This window comes from Durio zibethinus, chromosome 12 (assembly GCF_047325235.1).
Source record: "Durio zibethinus cultivar Kanyao isolate XHJ-2024 chromosome 12, ASM4732523v1, whole genome shotgun sequence".
Taxonomy (NCBI): Eukaryota; Viridiplantae; Streptophyta; class Magnoliopsida; order Malvales; family Malvaceae; genus Durio; species Durio zibethinus.
This window is the reverse complement of record NC_143173.1, coordinates 20,022,119-20,048,426: the sequence shown is the minus strand read 5'-3', so window position 1 is coordinate 20,048,426 and position 26,308 is coordinate 20,022,119. Positions and strand designations below refer to the sequence as shown.

The 26,308-nt window shown below is 29.7% G+C and overlaps 3 protein-coding genes across 7 annotated transcripts; 2 read left to right on the top strand and 1 right to left on the bottom strand.

Annotated features, from left to right (window-relative positions):
- Positions 1–12,969: 12,969 nt before the first annotated feature.
- Positions 12,970–14,400, top strand: LOC111297980 (uncharacterized protein At5g39865-like). The gene has a single exon (XM_022892624.2). It carries the CDS (start codon positions 13,251–13,253, stop codon positions 14,064–14,066), a length of 816 nt encoding a protein of 271 aa, XP_022748359.1. The 5' UTR covers positions 12,970–13,250; the 3' UTR covers positions 14,067–14,400.
- A 134-nt stretch (positions 14,401–14,534) lies between these two features.
- Positions 14,535–19,294, top strand: LOC111297981 (putative pectinesterase/pectinesterase inhibitor 24). Its single transcript, XM_022892625.2, has 2 exons — positions 14,535–17,653; positions 17,973–19,294. The coding sequence occupies exons 1-2, from the start codon at positions 16,699–16,701 to the stop codon at positions 18,650–18,652; spliced, it is 1,635 nt and encodes a 544-aa protein (XP_022748360.2). The 5' UTR covers positions 14,535–16,698; the 3' UTR covers positions 18,653–19,294.
- Positions 19,295–19,417: 123 nt separating this feature from the next.
- LOC111297977 (putative ADP-ribosylation factor GTPase-activating protein AGD11) lies at positions 19,418–26,308 on the bottom strand. 5 transcript variants are annotated; one of them, XM_022892616.2, is made up of 11 exons: positions 26,135–26,308; positions 25,945–26,019; positions 25,749–25,868; positions 24,994–25,107; positions 24,215–24,299; positions 23,238–23,313; positions 22,395–22,558; positions 22,076–22,313; positions 20,799–20,915; positions 20,588–20,683; positions 19,418–20,105 (listed from the first exon to the last, which is right to left on the bottom strand). In XM_022892616.2, the coding sequence occupies exons 3-11, from the start codon at positions 25,789–25,791 to the stop codon at positions 19,824–19,826; spliced, it is 1,215 nt and encodes a 404-aa protein (XP_022748351.1). In that variant the 5' UTR covers positions 25,792–25,868; positions 25,945–26,019; positions 26,135–26,308; the 3' UTR covers positions 19,418–19,823. The 5 variants fall into 5 exon arrangements, 4 of the variants coding, with proteins under 4 accessions (XP_022748351.1, XP_022748352.1, XP_022748350.1 ...); XM_022892617.2 differs by having other exon boundaries at positions 25,945–26,016; positions 26,135–26,296; XR_002691131.2 differs by lacking the exon at positions 26,135–26,308 and adding an exon at positions 20,251–20,483 and having other exon boundaries at positions 19,968–20,105; positions 25,945–26,109.

Genomic DNA, 26,308 nt, shown 5'->3' with positions numbered 1-26,308 from the left:
TCATTTTTGTTGCGTTGTTTTATTTTTCACTTTTGCAAAATTATAAAAACAAGTGGTCTAAATGAAAGTATTGATTAATTCTACCACGAGAAAAAAAATAAAAAAAGACAAGGAAAAAATTTATTTTTTTACACACGAGCCACATAAACTATTTTCAGTGGTGGTGAGTCTCTTTGTTCAATTAGTTTCACCATTGAAAATAGAAAATAAAGATAATTAATGCACAACATAATGCAAAAATGGAATAGACAGCACCTTAAGGAGCAAAAAAAAAAATGTTTTCCTTTTTTAAGAATAAAATAGTGAAAATTGATTTTTCTTTTTTTTCCTTTTTTTTGTCATAAAATTGAGAATGATTAGCAATTACATTTGTATAGGCACACAATTGCCAATTTTAAGGTTGAAAAAAGACATGACGTAGTTTTCTAAGCAATACTAGTATTTAAGACTAAGTTCTATTATGCATGCAATTATTGCCATTGTTCTTATAAAAAATATCATGGGCTAAAGGCACAAACTAATTCATAAGAATAAAATATCATAGGTTGAAGCATTAATGAGCCTATCATGGCTATTAAGGGATACCAATGGTAGTCAATTACAAAAAAGGTATAGTATAAGCTTGACCAAAATTAATAAAAATGACATTTCAATTAAACAAAGAAAGAAATAAAGATTACTAAAGGAATAAAAAAAAATGATGGTATAACAAAAAATACGAAAAATATAGTTTTTACTAAAATTTTAAACTATATCACTTTCATGTCTTTTTCATTTGATTTTCATATAATGTTATCGTGTCGTATTTAAAATTATTGATCTAATTCTTGACAATATGAAATACAAATTTTTTTAAAGATTTTAATGATTCAATTGAACATTTTAAATATAATAGACATGAAACTTTAATAATAACCAAAATGGTACTATACTTATCGTCAAAACTTCATAAATGCACCAAAATGTGAGAACATTAAAAGATAGCAAGTTGCTAACTCTACGTGGATGTTATTTTCAAGACTTATTTCTTTATAAACTTGTAGTTAATGATGATCTTTCACTTGTGACTTTGGTTGCTATCTTTCCTTCCAAGCCTTGTTTGATTCTAAGATGGAGCCTTCAAAAAACAAATGAAATAGCTATAAAGAGTGTTACAAATGCCACTTTTTTTAAGGTTTATTTCATCCTTACCAATCATGGTATGCAAAAAGAATATAACCAAAATATATCTAAGATACAATAAAACTTTGTTTGATATCACTTTGCACTTGTAAAATCAAACCATTAACACCATTTGATGAGAAATGAAAATATCTTACTTTAAAAATTAATTTGATAAAAAATAATGTCAAATTAACAAGCCTTTGTTTATTAAAGTATGGATAAGAGAAGAAAAAATTTTGAGTGTCTAACATTTTATTAATTTTTCATCATCTCAAATAAACTCACAACATCTTTATTTATAGAGATTGAATCCAAAACTTGTAACTCTTTGATTATATTATTTTAATCAAACATAACTTTTTTTTATCAAAAAGATACATTTCTAAATAATTAAGAATAAAAGATTCATTTGAATAGTTTAATATTTTCATTTCAAGAGAACTCATTTTTCATTTTTTTTTAAATTATAACTTTTCATGCAGAGCAGTCAATTACTTTATAAGAAAAGTCAATTGCTCTTTTATTTTTTTTTTTATTTTTAGAAAATCATAAAAAGAAAGGTAGTTAACTTATTTAGTAGAGCAATCAATTCCACATTTGATCTAGTAAATTCATAATAATTGAACAGTAGTTGACTCTTAATTTTTTAAAAAGTGCTTATCATCAGGATAGTTGATTTTCTATTATAGCTATCAAGTACCCTAGACCTTTTAATCATTAGAAAACTTTGTATGTAATAGCACTCCACTTCTTTAAGAACAAGAATCAACTGGTATTAATTTTTAGTCATAACAGTTGATTACCTAACATAACTAGTCAATTGCGCTCCCATATGTTTGACTACCATGACTTTCCTTAATTATTATATAAGCATAACAGTTGATTACTCCCTTGTATGTTTGACTGTCATGACTTTGCTTTATGCTAATAGTCAACTTCTATCTTTAGCAGCCAATGCAATCAACTTCTTATGATATGGTAATCAACTGCTCTCCTAGGCAGTTTTTTAACTTAAATTCCTTTATGTCTTTTAGATAATGAAATTTCTTCCTTAAGCTATTACAAAACTTGATATAATTCCTCTTATGATTAAGTTTTCATAATCAAACTATTTCATATTTTTAAAATATTTGTAAAATATGAGAGAAAACTTATGGGCTTGCGATGGTGAAAAATATGCATTAGAATGTTCAAATATCATGCTATGGGTTTAGTATTTATGGTGATTAAATAAGCACTTTTATATTTTAATTTTATGGTAATCTTTTAGTTATCAATATCATAAAATCAATATGATATTTTTTCAAAAGCAAGATTGACGAATAAACTCTATGACATGATTGAATTTGAAATTATTAACATCAAGTTGTACACTATTTTGTATATGGTTTAAGATTTAAGGCTAGTTGAGAAGATAAAGATCAACAAAACAAAAGCTCAGTTAAATTGCATGACTACTTTACCCAAGTAAAAAATATTGTGTGAGAATAATGAATAGATAAAACTTATGATAAATTTCAATATGTGAAGGTAGTATATCATATTAGCACAATTCAACTATTTGAGGAAGATTAGAAATCCAAGATATGGTCATATAAGCTTTATTTTAATGTAATCTCACTCATATTGAAATTTGATTGGTATAAAAAATAAAACCATTGGATATTTATTTGGATGTCACTATGTGATACAATTAAAGTAATTTCAACATACCAAACTTTCATTTAACAATTGAACATTTTAGTTTTAATGAAAATTTTTCTTTTTCATCATACCTTTTTTTCTCAATGTTGTCTCTTTTTTTTTTTCTTTCAAATTTGCTATGGTTTAAATTGGATGAAACTTGATAAAATCGAATTGAGTTAAGTTTGAATTCGAACAAATTAAATGAGTTGTTTTTTTTTTTTTAATTCTAGTCAATTTTATTAGTTTTACCTATCATAGAATTAAATTAATTATTTCAAAAAAAATATTATTAGACCATTTTAATTAAAAACATAAAAATTAAATTTAGTTGTATAGTCTTTATTCTATTAGAATTCTCTCTATTTTTAGCATTTTTATTCATATTTTTTAATTTACTAATTTTAACTGTTCGTTGATCATTGTTTAACTTAGCCATATATCATATTTTTTTTCTTTTATTTTTATCTATTTGCTACCTTTTTTTTTTCTATTTTCTTTGGGTTTCTTGGTTTTGTTTTTACCTTTTTTTTCTTATTAATCAACCATTTTTACTTTGTCCTAATTTATATATCATGTTTTTCTCTTCAACGTTTTCTCTTTTTGTTTTTTTAATTTTTATATATCCTTTTTTCTTTAATAATTTCTTATTTTTATTTTTATTATCAATTGTTTCTTCTTTTATTTTTCTTGATTTTTATGTTTTCTTTAGTTTCTTTTCATTTCTCTTTTTAATTTGCTTGTGTGATTTGTTTTTCTATTTTTATTTTTTTTATATTTCATTTTCTCATATTTTGCCCATATGTTTTGTTTGTTATTTTTTTTATTAGGTTTTTTGACTCTATGCTTTAATTCGATTTCATTTTTTTCTTAAAAAAAACTTGCATTTTTCTAAGTTCAAGAAAACTCAAAAGAAAACAAGGGTTTGAAATAAAAACATATAAGAATTTTATGATCATAGTTGTGAAGTTGATCTTTCTCACTTTTATTTAGTGTTAATGGTTGATTGTAAACTTTTTTCTTCAAGTTGTAATCAACAAGCTCAACATCACGTGGCTTGAATCGATAACCCAAAAAAAGTGATTTCAGAAATGCTTTATCTTTTTCACTTGACTTGGAGATCATCGAAAGGTCTTTAGGTTTTGCTACTATAAAGTCACAATTAGTACATTCTTTATTATATTCTCTCATATAAAAAGTAAAAAAAATGTAATTCATCTAAATAATCTCTTTTAAAAAAATTTAAATATATGATATTCTTACAACATCAGAGTTTTAATAGATATTGGATTATTATAAATATTGTTACAATTAATATTATTTGTATTATTATACAATATTAAAAAATATTGCAATATTTTCTATTTTCCATTTAGATAAATAAAATGTCGTTGATTATAATTTTCAATTATAATATATACTTTTAAATTTACTAATTTTAACTTTCTGTTGTCTAGCATTTGACTTAGCCATTTGTCACATCTTTTTTTTTTTTTTGTTCCTTTTGTTTATTACTTTTCCTTTTTTTTATTTTCTTTGGGTTCCTTGGCTTCGTTTTACTTTTTTCCTTATCAATCAACCATTTTCATTTTGCCTTAATCTATATATTCTGTTTTTCTTTTCAATAGTTTTTTTTCTTCAATCTTTTCTCTATTTTTTATTTTTATATTTTCTCCAATTCTTTTCGTTTCTCTTTCTAATTTGCCTATGTGATTTATTTCTTTATTTTTGTTTCTTTCTTTATTTTGTTTTCTGATATTCCCATCTGTATGTTTTGTTTGTTATTTCTTCAATTAAGTTTTTTGACTTTATGTTTTTTTTTTATTTCTTTAAGTTTTTCATTGATTGAGATTTTTTTTTTAACTTTCTTTGTTGTGTTATTTGTAAGATTGATAATAATATATAATACTTTTTTATGATGAAGTTTTGTCATAGTTGGCGTGTGCCATACTTTTTATCAATCTACTATACTTTTGTTTCATTATTTTGGCAATTAATCATTTTTTTATTTTTTACACTGTAGTTGAAAGCTTATTACATTAGTGTTTTAGTGCTTCATTACTTTTTCGGGTTAGTTTTTTTCTTTGCTATTTTGGTCAGTTTTTTATTGTTGTTTTGACTTTGTTCATCTAATTTTTTTAGCTTTACTATATTGTTATTTGATTTTTTTTTGTTAGTTTTCTTCTTCGTTATATTTGACATGTTTTTGTTGTTGCCTCAACTTGGTTTTTTTTTTTTTTTTTGGGTTTGACTATTTCATTGTTTGATTTGAATAGTTTTTTATTCTGCTCTATTTTGTATTTTTCTTTGAGGGTTTGTGATTCTTTATTTTCTTTGAATTTGACTATTATTTTTTTATTTGATTGGGTTGTTATAATTTTTATTATTTATTGTTTGTTTTAGTTATGTCGTTAAGTTGCATTGCATATTTATTCTATTGAAATTAGTATTCATGTTAAATATTTATGTTTCCCTGTTTCTTTGTTTTTGCTTTTTTATTTTTTATTGAGCTATGACATCTTAATTTGTTTTTACATTATTTTTATTATTTTAAGTTGTTGTTTTGCTCTTTTTTAAAAATATTTTTATATGCATAGTTCATATCTATTACACATTTTGATTTATTATTTATTTTTAGCTATAGGTTATTTTTTTCCTTTAAAGAAAATAATGATATTTTTTTGGGCCTACCTGATTGTCTTAGATTCATATTGTTTTATACATATATGTTATTGTTTGAGGCTTATTTATGTTTGTTATTGATCTTCTCAGGTTTGAGGTATCATAATTTTATGAATTTATATTGCTATATTTGTATTATATGATTATTGCCTTTTTTTTATTATTGTTGTGGATTTGATTTTCATATATATAAATAAATTAAAAAATATTGTTATAGAGGTGTTAAATGTTATTCTTATATGTTTTTTTTTTATGTTTTTTTTTTTGTAAAACGTATTCAAAAATTATTTTGACAGATATTCTAGGGTTTTTTACTTTTACTATTTATTGTTTCTTACTACTTTTTGTATCTGTTGTACATTTTTAATTATAAATTTATGGGTGTTAGCGATTTTTTGTATTTAATTATGTCTTTATCAATAGTTTATATTTTTTGTATTATTTTTTTAGGTTTTTGATGATATGATTATACAAGTATGCTTGTATGCAAGTTTTTATGATTTACAGTTTTTTATATTGTTAGAATTAATTTATGTACTATTTCAAATAAAAAAAATCCTAAATGATGTATTTAGAGAAATACTATCCATAAAAAATTATCTTTTAGTTGATTTGGTTTATTTTGTGCTTTAGGTCATGTTGTTTTTTGTTCCATTTTGTTTGCTTTTCATTTTATCCATAATGGTGTTAATGTTATATATATTTTTTGCCTATGTCGATCACAATGTTGTATAATCTTTTTCCCATTTTTATTATACCAATTGTTGGCCTGATGAATGTGAATTGATAAAAAAAGATTATCATTACAAATATATTTTGTTATTGAATATTTATGTTGTCTATTTTATTTTTATTCCTTTTGATTATTGTTTTGGGTTGTATAGGAACAAAGTGTTGTTAACATCTTGAAATTTATTATGTATATAACTATTTTTTGGGTACTGCTGTAATTCAATTTTATGTTGCGTTTCATTTTTCAATTATAGAATTATATACTGATCCAAATGTTTTTTGATAAATTGATGTTGTCTGTTAAGTTGTTTAGGTTATTATACTAATATTTTTTTCTTGCATTTACATTTTTTACTTCTTTGTTTAACTACAACGATGCGACAATTGTATGATGATTTCTCCTTTTGTATCTACAAATTGCTGAATTCTTTATTGTTGACTTATAAAAAAAGTTTCATTATAAATATATTATGAAAGATTTCATTTGTTATTGTTTTGTTTTTTGTAGGCTGCATTTGAAAGTTATTTATTCTACAGTTCTCCTTCATCATTTTTTGTGTTACTTAGTTTGGTATTTGATGCTTCTATTTTTTGTTGTTCTTGTTTTAATCATGCATTTAGTTATTTTTGTGTCTTTAAGTATGGTTAGGTTGTTTATCTTGAGGTTTATCTCTTTTTTGTTGCTATTTTCATGATTATTATTTTATTTGTGGTACTTGACTATATTTTTACTTAAGTTATGATGTTTCGTTTGGTGTTTAATCATCGTTGATTTAATCATATTGTATTTACTTATGGATGATACTTAAAATTTTAGAAAAAATAGGTTTAGAAAGTTAAGTATTCTTAGGTATCATAAAGCCCATCATTATTGGGATGTGAATTTGGATGTTACACCTTCCACTTTACCAAACAGTATTCAGTTGATGGATTGTTCAAATAATTTGTTTCAACTCAATTTGAATTATCATTGTCAATTAGATGCTTTGTCTATATCTAAGATCCAAAAGACAATGCAACACATATGTGTGCATTCATTGGTCAACATTCAAGGGGAACTTGAAACTATTTCAATAGTTCATACTAAAATTTTACACGTTAATTGACCTGTATCTAGTGTGATTTATGATATGTGTTTTCTTGGATTAAATCTTATTTCAAGTTTTAGTCCCTCTGATCTTTCATCTCTTGATTATTTGTTAGTTGAAGTTGACCATCAAAATTCATCATCAAATTTCAGTTTTTATTATCTTGTTATGCAAGTTGTTGATGATGATGAACAAAATGGAGATGGCTGTGGTCTTATTGATTCACCCAACGATTATACATTTGTTAATAGTAAACTCTTATTTTGATTTTTTTTTATTTCTATTATACAACTAGTTGCCATATGTGTAAGTAAACCAAAGATTGCCATTTGTCTCACTATTTGACTCATTTTTTTGCATTGTTTTATTTTTTACTTTTATGAAATTATAAAAACAAATTGTCTAAATGAAAATATTGATTGGTCACTACCACGAGAAAAAATAATAAATGAAAATGAAAATATTAATTTGCTTTTCAACATACGAACTCCACAGAGCCATATAAACTAGTTTCAGTGATGGTGGGTCTCTTTGGTCAATTAGTTTCATCATTGAAAGATAGAAAATAGAGATGATTAATGTACAACATAATGCAAAAATAGAAGGGATAGCACCATAAGGAGCAAAATCATAAAGATGTTTTTTTTTTTAGAATAAAATAGTAAAAATTAAAATTTTTTTTCTTTTCTTTTCTTTTTTGCCATAAAATTGGGTATGATTAGCATTTACATTTATATAGGTACCCGATTGCCAATTTTAAGGTTGAAAAAAAACATGACGTGGTTTTCTAAGCAAAACTAGTGTTTAAACTAATAGCTATTGTGCATACAACTGCTGCTACTATTCCTATAAGAAATATCATGGGCCAAAAGCACAAACTAATTCACATGAAGAAAATATCATAAGTTGAAGCATCAATGAAAATATTGTGGCCAACAAGGGATGCCAATAATGGTCAATTACAAAAAAGGCATAACATAAGCTTGACCAAAATAAATAAAAATGACCTTTCAATTAAATAAAGAAAGAGATAAAGATTACTAAATAAACACAAAAGATAAAATGGTGATATAACAAAAAATACGAAAAAAATATAGTTTTTACTAAAATTTTAAACTATATCATTTTTTTAATCTTTTTCATATGATTTTCATATCATGTTATTGTGTTGTTTTTAAAATTATCAAATCTAATTTTGACAATATGCAATACCAAAAATTTTTAAGATTTAATGATTCAATTGAACATTTTAAATATAAGAAACATGAAACTTTAAATAATAACTAAAATGGTTATCTGTTTATCTTCAAGACTTCGTAAATACACCAAACTGTGAGAACATAGAAATATAGCAAGTTGTTAACTCTTCATGGATGTTATTTTCAGGATTTATTTTTTCATGAACTTGTAGTTGATGATGATCTTTCACTTGTAACTTTGGTTGTTGTCTTTCCATCTAAGCCTTATTCGATCCAAATATGAAGCTTTTAAAGAAAAAATGAAATAGCTACAAAAAGTGCTGCAAATACCACTTTTCTTAAAGCTTATTTCATTATTACCAGTCATGGTATGCAAAAAGGATATAATTGAAATGCATCCAAGATTTAATAAAACCTTGTTTGATGTCAGCTTGCACTTGTGAAATCAAACCACTAACACCTTTTGATAAGAAACAAAAATATCTTGCTTTAAACTTAATTTGATAAAAAATAATGTCAAATTAACAAGCTTTTGTTTATTAAAGTATGGGTAAGAGAAGGGAAAATTTTGAGTGTCCAACTTCTTATTAATTCTTCACCATCTTAAATGAACTCACAACATCTCTATTTATAGAGATTGAATCCAAAAGTTGTAACTCTTTGATTATATTATTTTAATCAAGCATAACTTCATTTGATTAGAAAGATATCTTTCTAAATAATTAAGAACAAAATGATTCATTTGAGTAGTTTAATCTTTTCATTTCAAGAGAAATCACTTTTTTTATTTTTTTGAAAATTATAACTTTTGATGTAGAGTAGTCGATTGTTCCTTTGTTTTTTCTGTTTCTAGAATATCACAAAAAGAAGGGTAGTCTACATTTATCATAAAGTAGTTGATTCCACATTTATCATAAGGTAGTTGATTCCACCTTTAATCCAGTAGGTTCATAATAATTAAGTGATAGTTTATTCTTAATTTTACAAAAAGTGTTTATTATTAGGGTAGTCGATTTCCCATTCTAGTAATCAACTGCCTTGAACCTTTTAATCACTAAAAGACTCCATATGCAATAGCACTTAACTTCTTTAAAAATAAGAATCGATTGGTATTGATTTTCAGTTGTGACAGTTGATTGCCTAACATAGGCAATTAATTACTCACTTGTATGTTTAATTGTCACTACTTTGCTTAGTTTTGTATAAGTATATATAAGTATAGCAGTTGATTGCTTTAGCTAGCAATCGACTTCTATCCTTAGTAGCCTAAAGCAATTGACTCCTTATGATATAGCAGTCAACTACTTTCTTAGATAGTCTTCTAACTTAAATTTCTTTATGTCTCTTAGATTATGGAATTCCTTTCTTAAACTATTGCAAAACTTAATATAATTCTTTTTATGATTAAATTCTCTTAATCGAATTGTTTTAATATTTTAAAAATATTTCTAAAATTGAAGAGGAAACTTATGGGCTTGCTTTGGTGAAGAATACTCACCAAACTGTTCAAATATCATGCTAAAGATTTAGTATTGTTGTGATTAAAGAAATATTTTTATATTTCAATTTTATGGTAATCTTTTAGTTACCAATATCACAAAATCAATGGAATATTTTTCAGAAGCAAGATTAAGGAACACACTTCAAGGTATGATTGAATTTGAACCTATTAAGATCAAGTTCTATGTTATTGATATGGTTTACAATTTACGCCTAGTTAGGAAGATAAAAATCAACTACATAAAAGCCTAGCTAAATTGCATGGCTACTTTGTCCAAGTAAGAAACATTGTGTAAGAATAATAAAAAGATAAAACTTGTGAGAATTTCCAAGATGTGAAGGCATTGGACAATATCAACATGACCTAATTATTTGAGGAAGAAACCCATATTTGATCGTTAATGCTTCATTTGAATATGATCTCACTCATGATGAAATTTGATTGGTACTAAAAAACCATTGGGTACTCATTTGAATGTCATGATGGAGTACAATTAAAGTAATTTCATCATACTATACTTTCGTTCAACAATTGAACACTTTAGGTTCAGTAAAAATCCTTTCTTCCCATCATATTTCTTTTTTTTAATGATATCTTTGCTCTTTTTTTTTCTTTCGAATTTGTTATGGTTTATAATGGGTAGGTTTGGATAAAATCATATTAAGCTTGAATTTGAACAAATTGAATGAGTTTTTTTTTTCATTCTAGTCAATTTTATTAGTTTTACTTATTATAGAATTAGATTATTTATTTTAAAAAAATATTATTGGACTATTTTAATCAAAAATATAAAAATAAAACTTAGCTACAAATGTATTTATTTTATTAAAATTCTCTCTATTTTAGCAATTTTTTTTCCATTCTTTGTCATTAGTACAAGATCATCATGGCACATTGTAAAATGATCAATTTATTCTAGTGAAAAGCAAACCTTTTTTTTTTTTTCAAAATTTCTAATCTACCTTAAACCCTCGTATCTAACTATATATATAATTGAAGAGAATATTATGCATTTAAACTTTTTCGAATTTACGACTTCCAAATTTTAACTTCAATTATATACCAACTAATCTAAAAAATAATCAATCATTGAAAAACAAACTTGAAATGCATGTCAAGTGCAAAAAAATAGAAGAAAAGTAAAAAATATTTTCAAAATTTAGACAACAAATTTATATCACCTATAGTATTGGTGCCCCAAGTAAAGTTTAATGCCCGTAAGTTTTTCACATTGAAAACCACAAAATTGGTTTATAAGTTTTTTGAGTCTTTGGGAGACCAACAAAAGTAAACAAAATGGAATCATTGGTTGAAATTAATGATGCCAATATGGCAGGCATATTTTTCTAATTAAGTTAGAAAAATATTGCATTTACTCTTTTAATTATTTTATAAATAAAATGAAATATTATTTAGATGATTTTAACAAAAACTTTTGAGTTTATTTTTTACACATTATCATTAAATTTTTTTTTAATTTCAAAAGTAGAGTTAAAAGGTTGACACATATTTTTTTATTTTTAATATATCTTAAAACATATATGTTATTTTATCAAATTTTTTTGTAAAATTTAAAAATTTCACTAGCAATAAAATAGTAAATACATAAATTAATATCATTAATAAAAAATTTTAAATACTAAAATTTAAATTTTAGTAAGTCAAAATCAATTTTTGATAACCTTAAATATAAAAAATTTTATTTTTTATCAATTCGAAATAAAATTATAAATAAAAAAATTTGAAACACTTTGGAATATATTAAAAATATATATTTAATTTATCATTTTTAACTTGTAAAATATCTATTTTTAACTTATATTAAAAACATATATTTAATTTATTATTTTAATATATCTTAAAAGATATATGTCATCTTATTAATTTTACGTATAAAATCTAAAAACTTCACTACAATAAATAAAATAATTTCTCAAAAACTTTTATCTACAATTTACTTTATTTTAGAAAATCTACAATTTAATTTTAAATTCATTGGTGGTGGGTATAAATTTAAAGCACATAGTAAAATATGTAAAAAAAACAACAAAAAGAAAATAAGAGAGCCCACTGAAAAATAATTTTCGGATATCATTATTAATTTTCCTATATATCTATAATTGTTAGTAATTTAAAAACAATTAAAAAAATTAGGAATTTAAAATATAAATAAACATACACTTTCTTTCGAAAACACACCCAAATTCAAACAAAGCCAAACCGCCTTTTTCAAAAAAGGCGGTGAGTTGGTGGCCGTTTCTTTTTTTGTTTTTTCTTCACCTAAAATGTAATTATTCTCTCTCAAATAAAAAATAATAATAAAAACCTTTTTGTTTCCTTTTTAGTATTTTCCTTTTTTATAAAAATTTTAAAATGTTCTGTAATTTAATATATCATTACTCAAAAAAAAATAATTGCTATATATTTAATATTTATAATCTCATTTAAATTTTTAAAAAGTTGATTTTTTTTTGTGTTGTGATGATATAATAATTTTTTAATTTATTTTTTAGCTTTCTTTTATAAAATAAATGGTCTATAATATAAAAATAAGTGATTATAATTAAAGATAATTGAAAATTAAAATTTTTTAGTATTACTTAAGCAATAATTAGCATTTTCTTTCATTTTTTCTATGAATGTAAGAAGTCTTGATCTAGTAATATTTAATTTTTTGCACAAATTAATCTTATTAATAAAAAATTTAAATACTAAAATTTTATTATCAATTTGAAATAAAATGAGAAATGAGCAAATAAAAATTGGAAACACTTTTATTTATATTAAAAAAATATATTTAATTTATCATTTTTAACGTGTAACTTTTATTTGTAAAAAATATTAAAATAATTTATAAAATATAATAATATTTTAATTTAAACAACATAGAAACAAATTTCTTGCTTTGATGGCACTTCTGCCAAAAGCACAGCTCCTCCTCTCCATTTCTGTATCCAAAACAAGATAAAAAGCTAACAAATAAAGGCCTCCATTTTCTTCAACCGACGAAACGACTTTTCTTTATCTCTTTTTTAAAGTAAAATTCAACAATAATTATCATCATCATCAACAATAACAAGAACTCTAACAAAAACACATACCTATTTGTTAAAATCTTGAGTTTTTTCTTTGTAAAAGAAGAAAAAAAGAGAAAAAGTTTGAGTTTTCTTGTTGATTTGTGAGCTTTTCTGATCTGGGTCGATGGCGGAATCGGGAAATAATAAGACGAAATCATCATCTGGGTTGATGTCCTTCAATCGGTCGTTTAGGATGCATGCAACCACAGCTGAATCCAATCCCCCCAAAGTTCATCTTCTTCTCAACAATCCATCGTCTCTTAATCGAGCTGCTTCCATTTCCAAAATTTACAATTCAATCGATTCCGTCACAGGTAAAGTTAAAAAGCTTCGTAGTTTATTTGAATCCTCAAAATCTTCATCATCGTCATCGAACTTAACCAGTCCGAAAGAACCTTCCCATGTTGTTTTAAGACCCACGAAATCAATTGGGTATTGTTCTTCGTTTTCTTCGAGCTTTAATAACCCTTTGATAAGATTACCTGGAACTGAAGATCGAATTGTTGTTTATTTAACTAGTTTACGAGGTATTCGAAGGACTTACGAGGATTGTTATGCTGTTAGGATGATTTTTAGAGGGTTTAGAGTTTGGGTTGACGAAAGAGATATTTCCATGGATGCAGCTTATAAAAAAGAGTTGCAAAGCGTTTTGAAAGCCAAGAATGTGAGTTTGCCTCAGGTTTTTATCAAGGGAAAGCATGTTGGTGGTGCTGATGTGATTAAAAGCATGTTTGAAGTTGGGGAATTGGCTAAGATTCTTGATGGGTTTCCAAGGAGACAACCTGGGTTTGTTTGTGAAGGTTGTGGGGATATCAGATTTGTGCCATGTGGGAATTGTAGTGGGAGTCGAAATCTGTTTGATGAAGATGAAGGGTTGCTTAAAAGATGCTTGGAATGCAATGAAAATGGCTTGATTCGGTGCCCAGATTGCTGCTCTTAAAACTTTGATTGCTACAGGTTGTTAAGGTATATTCAGAAGCTCATTTTATCCTTTGTTAACATCCATGATGCGGATGATGCTTTAATGTGTTTGGTATGAAACAATTCATTAGCATGGAGCTGATGACTGTTTGTTGTCTTGTTCAACTGGATGTTGATGATAATAGTGTAATGTGATCAAAATGCCATATTTGGTTTGAGCATTTTGATTGTCAAGGGGAACATTTATTTCTCCTATATGGTATTGTAAATATTTAGTGTCATCTTAATGTAATTTACTCGCTATGTTGCAAATGAGAGATTGCAATGAGAATCAATAGACTATTTATGCTTTACTTCTTTCTTGAATCCTCTTTGTAATCAAAGAAACTTTTAGTGCATACATACCTGAATTTTCATTCTTTCATATGGAACCAAGAACGTGAATATGATTTGGGGTTTGTTTCAGCCCTTAAGCACATCTAATTGCTATTCACTGTAGAATTGTTGTTAATTTAAGGAAAGGGTAAACAACATACAAAAGCTGGTTTAAATATTGAGTCCATTTGTGGTCCCATTCATAGGAGAGTACGGTAGTATACAAAATTTATAGTATTCTGAGATTTTATACAGATTTATGCACAGATGCTGCCAATGTCAACTATCTTTCAGATTGTATTGATCTGATGTCCTAACTACCTCACTTTGTCCCAATTTCTATTCTATCAATGCAACTCAGCTCTCGGTGCCTCTATCTTGATATATTAAGAATTTAGAGATGCTCTGACATATTATTTTGGGTCTAAGGAGTCTAGAATTGTTAACAAATTACAACTGGATGGTGAAAAATGCCACTTTTGTTATCATAGTTCCATTTCTTCTTCTTCTTCTTCTTCTTCTTCTTCTTCTTCTTCTTCTTCCTATTTTTAAAGAGTTATTGTACTAATATGTCAATGACGTGAGACAACTTTTTTTATTTCTTTAGGAACCATGAATTACATGAGCAGTGCTAACCACATTTCAGTTGGTCGAAAATTTTCCATTTCTTTGATGTTAATTTCTTTAAATTTAATTTATAGGATTTTGCTCATCATTTTGGATTGATTTATGACAAGCCGGTTATCCCTATAAGGCTGTTCCTCTTTTCCCCAAGTTATATTGTTCTTTTATCTACTGTATGGTTAACTCTAGAATCTCTATTACTGAAAAATGACTGATATCAGGGCTATGAATCTGTTTTCTTTTGATTATGTGGTATATTGGCCATATGAATCTAGCATATATGTCAGGACTATTTCCTGTTTTAGTTTCCAGTTTCTGAAACTACACATGAATTTGGGATTCTTCTAACCGGAATTCTTCCCTTGGTTTGGCCGGGGGAATCTGTCTCCATCATAATTCAGGTGACTAGTCACCATCAAATCTCCTTAGGCAGTTGATGGAGTAAGCATTAATCACGCATTAATCACTTCATCTTCAATGCTTTCCTTTTTTTCTATCACTATAATATTCCAGGTATCAGTCAATAAAGATGCAATGATCATACATGAAATTACATTTTTTTTTAATGTATCATGTTGTTTTCATAACATAGTTTTGTTTCTTTGGAAGAGAAACAAATTCTTGCACTATTGCTTGTGGATGCAGTGCCTTGTCAATCAAATTTTATGGATGTTGCATTTAGAACTAGATTTGCCAAAATGTTATCCAGATCCTTGAATTGATTATCCCAAAATGAATTTCCTGTTTGGCATTATAGATTAGACTCAATGCCACAAAAGGATATGCCTTTTGCCATTTCCTTGCAGACAGCATAGCAATCACTTCTCCTTTGATAGTTCTCTGATATTTAGTATCCCTGAACAGACATTACTGCCTCAAAGTTAAACTTTAAACATACCTTGATTTGGTTGTGTGTATTGCACGTCTTGTTACAAAGTCATTCCTGCCGAACCTGCATTCAGGTTTGTTAAGTAGTATATATGGAATGCCAGGAATGAGTGTTTTCCTCACAACCAAACCCGAGCCGACCTGCCCATTTGCCACATCTAATTATCACAATAAATTTCATGAAAACATCCTTTTTAAGGTGGAGGAACACACAATTGAAATCCATGACTGAATTGGTGTCTCTAGCCAATGCCCCTTCATTTCCACTTTAATTTATTGCCAAACTTCATAGGCCAGGCCAACTTGCAGTCCTTCGGTGCATGAAAGGGTAATCGCCATTTTTAAAACTCATGGAATTGAATTTTAAAGCTAGAAAATCCCTTATGAAATAGAAGGGTTAATGTGAAATTCTTTTGATTCTAGTTTAAATTTATAAATTATCATAAATTAATTAATTTTTTCGGTTGACCAAGTCCAAAGTCAAACCCAAATTTTGCATTTGAACGTGCAGACATTAACATGAGCAGCACAACTTCTAACTTACAAAACAGCTTTGCTTTGACAAACACAAGGAGTAATGATAGTGGCTGGCACGTAATCCTAATGCCAATTCCACCACTAAACTTACATAAAGCTGTTGTCCAAGTTCTAAACCACAATCCGATAGAAAAAGGCTTTCGAACATGTCATTTTTTAGAGCTTATGGCAAAGTAAATGAGGTTGATCAAGCGGAGTTTGAGGCTCGTTGAAAAACCAGGAGGAGAATGGCCATCATTTCCCTGTCTTTGATAGTTCTTGCTGCTATAGTTGGTGCTGCTGTTTTAGGAAGTAGAAAAGGAGACTCCGAAAGTAGTGGCAATGGTCAAGTTCAGTCCATCTCTACTTCCATCAAAGCTGTATGTGATGTGACCTTGTATAAAGCTACATGTTACAATAGTCTTGCTCCTTCAGCTAACTCCAGCCAGTTCAAACCTGAAGACATCTTCAAATTCTCAATGAAAGTAGCAATCACTGAGCTATCAAAAGCATCCCAGGATGTCTCTGAGAATGGGATTTTTAAAGGCGATGTCAACAAGATGTCAATTGCAGCCTTGGAGAATTGTCGTGAACTTTTGAGTCTAGCAATTGATCATCTTAATAGCTCCTTATCATCATCAGGTGAAGCTTCGGTTATTCAAGCTGCTGATGATCTTAGGACATGGCTAAGTGCAGCTGGTACTTACCAGCAGACCTGCATTGATGGTTTTGAAGAGCTCAACGGAGATATCAAGACCATTGTTCAGGACCATCTGAAGTATTCTTCTGAACTAACTAGCAACAGCCTCGCCATTGTAACATGGCTTTCAAAGGTTGCAAGCACGTTTAATTTAAGGCGATTAATGAATTTTCCTCCTGACCATGAAAATCCAGGATGGTTGCATCAAAAAGACAGGATATTACTTGAAAGTTCGGATAAATTGAAGAAGAAAGCTGATATTATTGTAGCAAAAGATGGCTCTGGGAAGTATAAGACTGTCAGTGCTGCCCTTGAGGCAGTCCCTGACAAAAGCAAGAAGAGGACTGTGATCTATGTGCAAAAGGGAGTTTATAATGAAAATGTAAGGGTTGACAAAAATAAATGGAATGTCATGATGATTGGTGATGGGATGGAATCGACAATTGTATCTGGAAGCCTCAATTACGCTGATGGGACTCCCACATTTTCCACTGCAACATTTAGTAAGTTTTCAACTGCTATTTTTTTTTTCTTTTATAGATAGGAGGTTGCAGAGGGGAAAAGATTGCAGGTGTCGAAATTCGAACTCTGAATCTGCTGAATTGGTTGCATGAACCAATTAAGCTAAACTCTGAGTTCTTCAACTGCTAAGTGATGTAGTTAGTAGGCAGCAAATGAGTATTACATCTTAGCTAGAAATCTCATTAAAATTGACAATTATGAAACAAGTTTGATGAGATAGGCTTGTAATTTACTAGTAGTTTATGAAGTTTATAGTGTGATTAATGGATGTTTGACAGTGTAAATTTGCTTTCTCTGCAGCTGTGTTCGGGAAAGGCTTTGTTGCTCGAGATATGGGATTTGTCAACACTGCTGGACCGGAAAAACATCAGGCAGTGGCCTTAATTTCTTCTGCTGATCATTCAGTGTTCTACAAATGCCAATTCGATGCCTTTCAGGACACTCTATATGCACATTCCAACCGCCAATTCTACCGCGAATGCAACATTACCGGAACAATAGATTTCATATTTGGAAACTCAGCTGTAGTCTTCCAAAATTGTAACATACTCCCAAGGCAGCCTATGCCTTACCAACAGAACACAATCACTGCTCAAGGGAAAGTTGATCCGAACCAGAATACTGGGATTACCATTCAGAATTGCACCATTTTGCCTTATGGGAATTTGAGTAATTCTGTTCAAACATACCTTGGTCGACCATGGAAGGATTACTCAACCACCATTTACATCCATACAAATATTGGGAGCTTGATAGATCCTGCAGGGTGGCTGCCATGGAGTGGCACTACTGCACCAAATACCATATTTTACTCCGAATATAAGAATATTGGCCCTGGTTCTTCAACCAAGGGTAGAGTTAAATGGAAAGGTTTGAGAAATATTAATGATGAAGAAGCCAAAAAGTTTACAGTCGAGAAATTCCTCAAAGGGGAAAAGTGGATCTCAGATGCAGGTGTTGGCTACAAATCTACTTTTTGATTGTAGTAACATCCTTCACATTAACACATTAAGTTAAAGTTGTGAGCTAAAAATGTTTGCTTCTAAGTTTTGCAGCTGCAAAGCATCAATATACATATGATTTTGTTGTGTATTCTTATCTATTTTCCACTGTATTCTTATCTATTTTCCACTTTCATTGTAACAACTTTTACAAGAGATTGCATCCAATTTCACTCCTTCAAATCCTTCCTTCCTATAGGCAAATTGTGTAAAGAGTATTTTTTTTCTTGATGATGTGAATGTTCAGGACCAAAATGATAGCTTCAAACATTCTAGATTTGTATTTTGTGAACCTTTATTGATTTGCTTGCTTTTTCTTGTTTATATGAATTAGGTTACTAGCTAGTCATTAGGATTTTTAACTCAATTAATATTAGGAGTCACATTATTAGCTCAACTCAAACTAAAATAGATAACTATCTTTTATTTCATTAAAATACTATTATAGTGTCGAATAATGCAATTATCTTTAAAAGTCAGTTCATGCAATTACCCTTAAAAGATAGCATCTAGCAATGTGAGGGTTCAAATCCCAACTCCTGCAACCTCTTCTCTTATCTCTAGCATGCGGCCTCTTTGTACTTTTGCAATTTCTTCAAAACATTTGAATTTGTTCGAATTCGCCCATATTTCCAAACGTAGGACTAGAGTTTTTCCGAGAAGTCTTAGCACTTGTTAGATTGGAATATAAACATATTTCTTCGGTTTGAAAAATTGATTGGGGAAAAGGGAAAGACAAAAGAAAGAAAGAAGGAAGAGAAAAACCATTATAGGGAGCAAAGCTGAGAGTGCGGGGTGCTACAAATTCTACCTACAACCACCCACCATTGCCTAATTCATAAATGGGGGTTGCTGGCTCACCACTGAGGACAAACAAGCTCACTCGCTCAAGCTTACTCTCTCGAATAGTTCATAGTCCTCCAGCTAGGTTCCCCCTTAATGCAAGCACCATTTTATTTTACTCAACGTCAGAGCAGTAAATATTCAAAATGCATATGCATATATCACCTTGAACACTCAAAGTGGGACAAGAACCTCAGAGAAGGAATACTTAACCTGCCGAGATGATGTTTCCTACATTACATTGTCCATTCCAAGTGGATAGAAGCAAGAAATGACATCTCAATATGTGCCTGAGTCTTTTTGACAGCTATTGAGTGAGAGGAACACATTCAAGCTCAATCTCCAGCACCCCTCTCTCAACATTTTGTAGCCTAAGTGAGATCTCCTGTTTTACTTTCCCATCTATTAAGGTGATAACACCATCTTTTACTAGGGTGTTGTCTTTGCTTGCTACCCATTTCCCTAGTTGCATTGATTCCTGAATCTCAGATTTCTCGTAGGCTTTGGCCGCAGCTACCAGTGGTTGAATGTCAATCTCGGCATCCCCCATAAAATCATCAGTTGTGAAAGTATCTTTATCATACACGAGCTGCATATAAAGGCCCGGATACAAGCCATAATCAGCATTTTCATGAGTGCAAGGGTGCTTGTGATGCCTTATTTTATATGGATAGCTAGATACAAATGAATCAAAATAGAATTGCTGATGATATTCAATGAAACATTCGATTTACCTATTTGACAAGTAGAAGGACAAGGTAAATACATGCTCACTACGGCTATCTAACCCGAAGCAGTTTTAAGAGTCCCACATTTCCTTGCTTTCATTTCTCGACATCAATCAGAGCTTATAATGTCTTCAGTTTCTAGAGATTAATCATCTTCTCTAGATGTTCATGCAATCAAGTAAAGGTATTATTCATGATTTACAGTCAAACATAGGATTATCAGTGTGATGAAACTCATGCTGCAAAGTGTCAAACAAAGTATAGTTTTTACTTTCTTGTTTCTATATGTAATTCAAAACAACAAATTTTACATTTCTTTTTTGTGTAAAAGAATCCAACTCACCACTTTTAGAGGAGGAATGTTTTCTGGAATTGACAACATTAGCCTTTCATTCCACACAGGATTTAGGTTGTTCTTTATGACACGGGTCTTGACTGACTGCAAAAAGGAAATTATGAAGATTTCAGATTACCAACATATCTTGCTTCACTAGATTTGTCCATTTCAGCTCAATATATAATAAGGTCACCATATTTGGAAAAACGAATCATACTTGTTGGCCCAATGCAAGAATGACATATGGATCGCTAGACAACACATCCCGGACAGCTAGGTTGGTGCCTTTAACCACATTCACCTTAACCAGCCCAACAAATTCAACCATTCCTGCCTATAAACAGTACATTTAAAGAAAAAACAACATTCAGTAACACATTTTAATATAACTTCCGTCCTGCTATTAAAAAAGCTAAGATGTGATAGTATTTGCTGCTTCATTTATTCATATAAATTATAATAAATAGCCTTCAACTAAAAAACTACATATTGTCCATGCAGTATGTATATGCCATCATTGACAATGCTGCAGTTACTCTCCGGACTACACATATAACATCTCTTAGCTAATAATTAGTCATGTATAAAATTTCTATACATTTCCTTTTCTTTACCTTCAATAAGGATTTTAACTACAAAATCCAGATTTTTCATTATTATCAGTTCTAAGCACATTTGTGCATACTCTATGCACACGCACACCTTGTTGACACCTTCATAACCTCCAAGAAATAAATTCTTTGAAGCTTTTTCTAAGAGCACATTGATATTTCAAACAACCTTACATGGAATAACTGTGCTGCAGTGCCAGCTACTTTGCATGGTTCAGTGCTATGGAAGATTGTATCTCGTTTAGAGATCTTCATTTTACTTCCTATAACTTAATTTTTTTTGGCACATAGGAGGCCGTAATCTGGGAATAGGGGAAAGGATCTCAAGTGTTGGGATTCAAATTCTAGACCTGCTGAATGCCATCTCTCAACGGTGGCTACATAAACAAACTGAGGTAAGCTTCAGATTCTACTTTGGGATTGTAATTCCCTCCAATCCCTATTTAAACAAGACTTGCCAAACACACCTATCATCGCCAGCCATGTTTGTGGAACACACTCATGATTTGTGGATCTCATGCATATGAATGGTAATGATAGGTGTAGAATAATATCGGTATGTAGAAGTAACAGAGGGGAGCCAGAACAGTAAGCAATGTGCATCCATGGCCTATCCACAATTATAAGTGACACAAGTTAGAATTATCTCATGTAAGCCTTATTTGGTCACAAACTTCGAAGTGAACCAAATGTTTAGTTGCTACTAGTGTTGTTAAAAACAAGTTTGGAATATCTATTTGTCTTTCTTTAATAAAGCAGCATCAGAAAGACAATGTATTTATTAGAATAGCAGGTATGTTTCAAATAGCTTGCTGTATAGGGAAGAAATGCTTCCAAAACCAGCAAGTGATAATAAGCACTGATCAAACAAAAAAAAAATTACCAATGAGTTGCTCTTCTTAGTGGACTTGTGATTATCAGAATCTTTTCTGCCCCAGCTGTTTCTAAACTTGTGTCCACTACGGTGCCGGGTTGGTTGTTTCTCATACTGTTTTTTCTCTTGGGTAACCTGGTGGCCTGAAGAACTCTGTGGAGTGGAAGATGAAGTCCTCTGATGAGGTTGATGGGGGCAGATTATTTGTTCATTTCCTTCTAAAAATTGCAGCATCTCATATTTTCTCCTGAGCATTCAAGAAATAGAGTACTGAGTAAAATGGATTAAGTGTTCTAGCTAATAAGAAAAGGTATTATTTCGGCATTACCTAATGAAATCGGAGCGCTCCTCAATGGAGGAATCTGGTCCGGGCTTTTTGAGGTTATCAGGAAGGAAAGCTTCATACTTATTGTTTGCTACAATATTGCCACCCAAATTTACCAAAGAATCAACTTGTTCATCTGTCCATTCATCTAGCTTCACTGATAAAACCTAGTACATTTGCTTATCAAATTAGAAAATTAGCAGATAAAAGCATGCCTGTGCATCTATGCATGTGTTTTTCATGCGTAGTATGTGTGCGAGTGCGAGAGAGAACAGTCCTCAATATCTTTAAGCTCAATCGTTATAAGAACTATAATCAGAATACTACACCATGGCCAGAAAGCAGTGACCAGGAAGTAATTGAATAGGCTATTTGGCAAACTTCAACATCCTTTACCACAGGTATTCAGCTCCCTCACCTGATTTCCTATTTAGTTATTACATAACACAAACAAAAACATGAAAAAAATTTTCAGAAGGCCAGTAATTTGCTTATTCCTTTATATATTTTTATCGCATCGGTAACTACTAGCTACTAAATTTCTTTCTCCTAATAGCTTTTTCTTCTATCTAACTGCTTTAGATGACAACATTAAATCAATAAAGATGGTTCATTTGTCCAAATCCTCGTTGTGAAATATTCTCAACCTATAGTTTTCCCTAATGATGACTGAAGGGAGCGGACATAGTGATCGAAGATTCAAGGTGCATTCATGCAACTATCAAAGTTTTATACCAGCAAGTTTTAAGATGTCTCACAAAACCAGATAATGACCGCACAAGGTAATATAATTGGCTATGGAAAACTTCATTTAAGGAAAATAGAAGCATAGTCTGAGAACCATACCTTTGATATATGAACTCCCAGGCTTCTATGAACACCAGAGCATTTGATACAAATAAATACTCCAAGACTTAAAGATCTGATACACACAGCAAAAATAGTCAAAAAGAAAGGCAGCCAATCTCATGTAAACTTAAGAACAAATAAAATGGAAAAACAGTGGAAAAGGCGAAAAAAATTAATTATTGTCACTATGACAGATATCGTGGCATACTTTTGATTCAAAGCATTATTAATGAAGAAGCTACAGTATTCAAACTCCTCCAGCTCAACTAAGAAATCATTTTCTTTGCATTTATATCTCTTATTTGGAAGAAAAAAGGACAAAATACTTCGTCATGATATTGGTAACTTGCCTTACAGGTGTAGACTGCACTATATCTTTTCAGGCACAGTCGAAAAGTCGAACAATTACACATTCATATAGTGGTATTAGAAAAGTATTTCTCAAGGAATCAATGAGACAGTGAAACCCAAATTTATTAGTAGAGCTAAAAAGAGAAGGTCAGACAGCAATGGTGGATCCATGCTTGAAGTTGGGGTGTCCATGGACACTCCCAAAGATTGGAAAATAAGAACATTTGAAGAAAAATTTTCCCCAGACACCCTTTCCATCGATAAAATTGGTAAATCCGCCAATAATTTTATATATATTATAAGTGGACACCCCCTAAAAGAATACTGGATCTGCCACTGTCAGACAGTCTTTTTTACCATTACAACTTTTTCTTTCCTTGCACCCTATCCAGAAGTAGACAGAATGTTCATATTCAGTTTTGGCACCTCAATTCACTGCCCAAACATTGGGACATAAAATCAACTCAAGACACATTCACATCACTCAAAAGAGTATTATACTCGAGATGCTGTTGCAGAAAGAGAGATACCAAAACCGAACTCTAGAGCAATCTAAATTTCTTCCTAGAAACAAACAAACTGAGACAAGAAAACTTTCTAATAAGTCAAAATATGGTACTTACACCCATTTTGGATCTGGGGATCCACAATCTGCACAAACTCTATTCCCAGACTCCTTCAACAATCTCTCCAGCCTTCCTCGTGGACCTGTTTACGAATAATCCAAGTTAAAACTTAAGGAATGAATCAGGATACTCATCTTCAATCTAGTTATACCTTTAGAGGAAGCCAAATGAGAGATTACTGCTACTACTGTTAATTTTTTTCTTTTAGTTGCTTATAACTCAAAGCATCAATGCGGAAAAACATTATGAATTGCAAAAATTTTCCAAAATAGTGAACTATCATTCGAAAATGAGTATTAGAAGCACTGTAGGTTCCTTATCTGAACACGAGCAAAGTAATTTGTTAGACTGCTAGAAAACTAGCCAAGGACCTCCAGGGGATAAACTGAGGCAGTACTTTGAATGCACAAAGGAAAACAAATGTGCGCATTTGATTGTAAAAAATCACTAGTCTGGTGATTTAATTTGATAAATACCAAACAAATGATTCATGGCATGGATTCTGACCGACTTAAGAACATGAAAAGCTGATTGGGAAAGAAATATCTGGAAATGGTTTCATTAGTTATTTAGGATTTCATAATTCATATAATTTAGGCAGGCGCATTTGTCACAATAAACCAAAACATGAAGGTATTCATTGTCAGAACTCATAAATCTAACAACTGACATTCTGATCAAACACATTTTATGTTGCAATTGCTATTTTGCAATGTCTATTTAATAACTTGGGAAATGATGCTTCAAACACAAAATTTGAGTTAACGGCATAATACCTGCAGATTTCCATTTGTCCTTTCTCTGAATCCAAGATGTACTCCCTGCATCACTTCCTTGATTCCAATGTGGCGTTTCTGAACTTAAGAGATCAGATAAGCAAGAGCCTGATCCTACAAACACAACGTATTAAATAAACCAAACATATTATTAAAAAACATAAGTTTTCTGAAACATGCAAGGCAAAATGCTAATCGGTGAACCACTAAATCCTGATACTGTCTGCTATGACCATACTTTGGGGATACCATAGGAAGTTCAACACGTTGTGATAAGAAAACAATTAATTACCAGCTGACAAGTTCACAAAACATAAATAAAATTAAACAGAAGGGCTCTTTGCTTCGGTGCAACCAAAGGGATCGTTACTTGTCAAAATCAATCCAAAATAGCAGATGGGGAACATTCAATGAATTGAGAAGTTAAAGTATCTACCATATTATTTAGCATATGGAGCTCAATAGTTTTAATTTCCGTTCCTCCCAAGCTCTTGTAACAATAAGCAACCATTGTTTCCATGATGGTTTTTTTAGCACATATCAGTCTGTTTTAAACCATAAAAACATAAGGAGATGACATCATGCATCATCTGTCCTTCATTTCAACAAAAATGCTCTAAAAAGTAGCACATATCAGGCAGCTTTCATTGCTTTCATTTCCTTCTTGTGTATGTCATCCATGGAAGAAACTACTGACAAATAAAGAACATAAAAAAGACAGCCTTTGTCTTTAAATTGTATACATAAATCATTACCAGAAGAAGGTTTGGGATCAGATTTTCCATGCTGGGTTGACATCTCCAGCGTCCAAATTAAAGACCCTAATCATTAATCACTGCTATCATCTGGAAAATCCCATTTATCAGCTCCTAAGTCTGCAATAAAAGAACATAAACTTCCATTAACAAGGAAACAAAGAACAAAAATTTGAATTCAGAAAACGATTCTTACATTGAAAATATTAGGCATTTCAGTTGAAAATGAGGTCATCTCAATGAAGAAATTGATCTTTGATCAAACTTTCTACTGCATCAAAATGTTGTTGACCAATAAAAGAATTCCAAAAGATTAATCAAACATTGAAATAAAAAAAAAAAAAAAACTAATGCTAAAGACAAGAATTGAAAAGGGTTGTTCTTACATTCTAGGAAAAACCAAATTTTAAAGTAAATTAAAGGTTTGGCAAAATTGGAACAAATGCACAATTTTTTATTTTTAATTTTTTTAATTAAAAAAATCAAATCAAAGGATCATAGGAATTCGACAAGAAAAGATGAAATTGTTGTCTGAATTTGTCTTTTTTTTTTTCAATTAT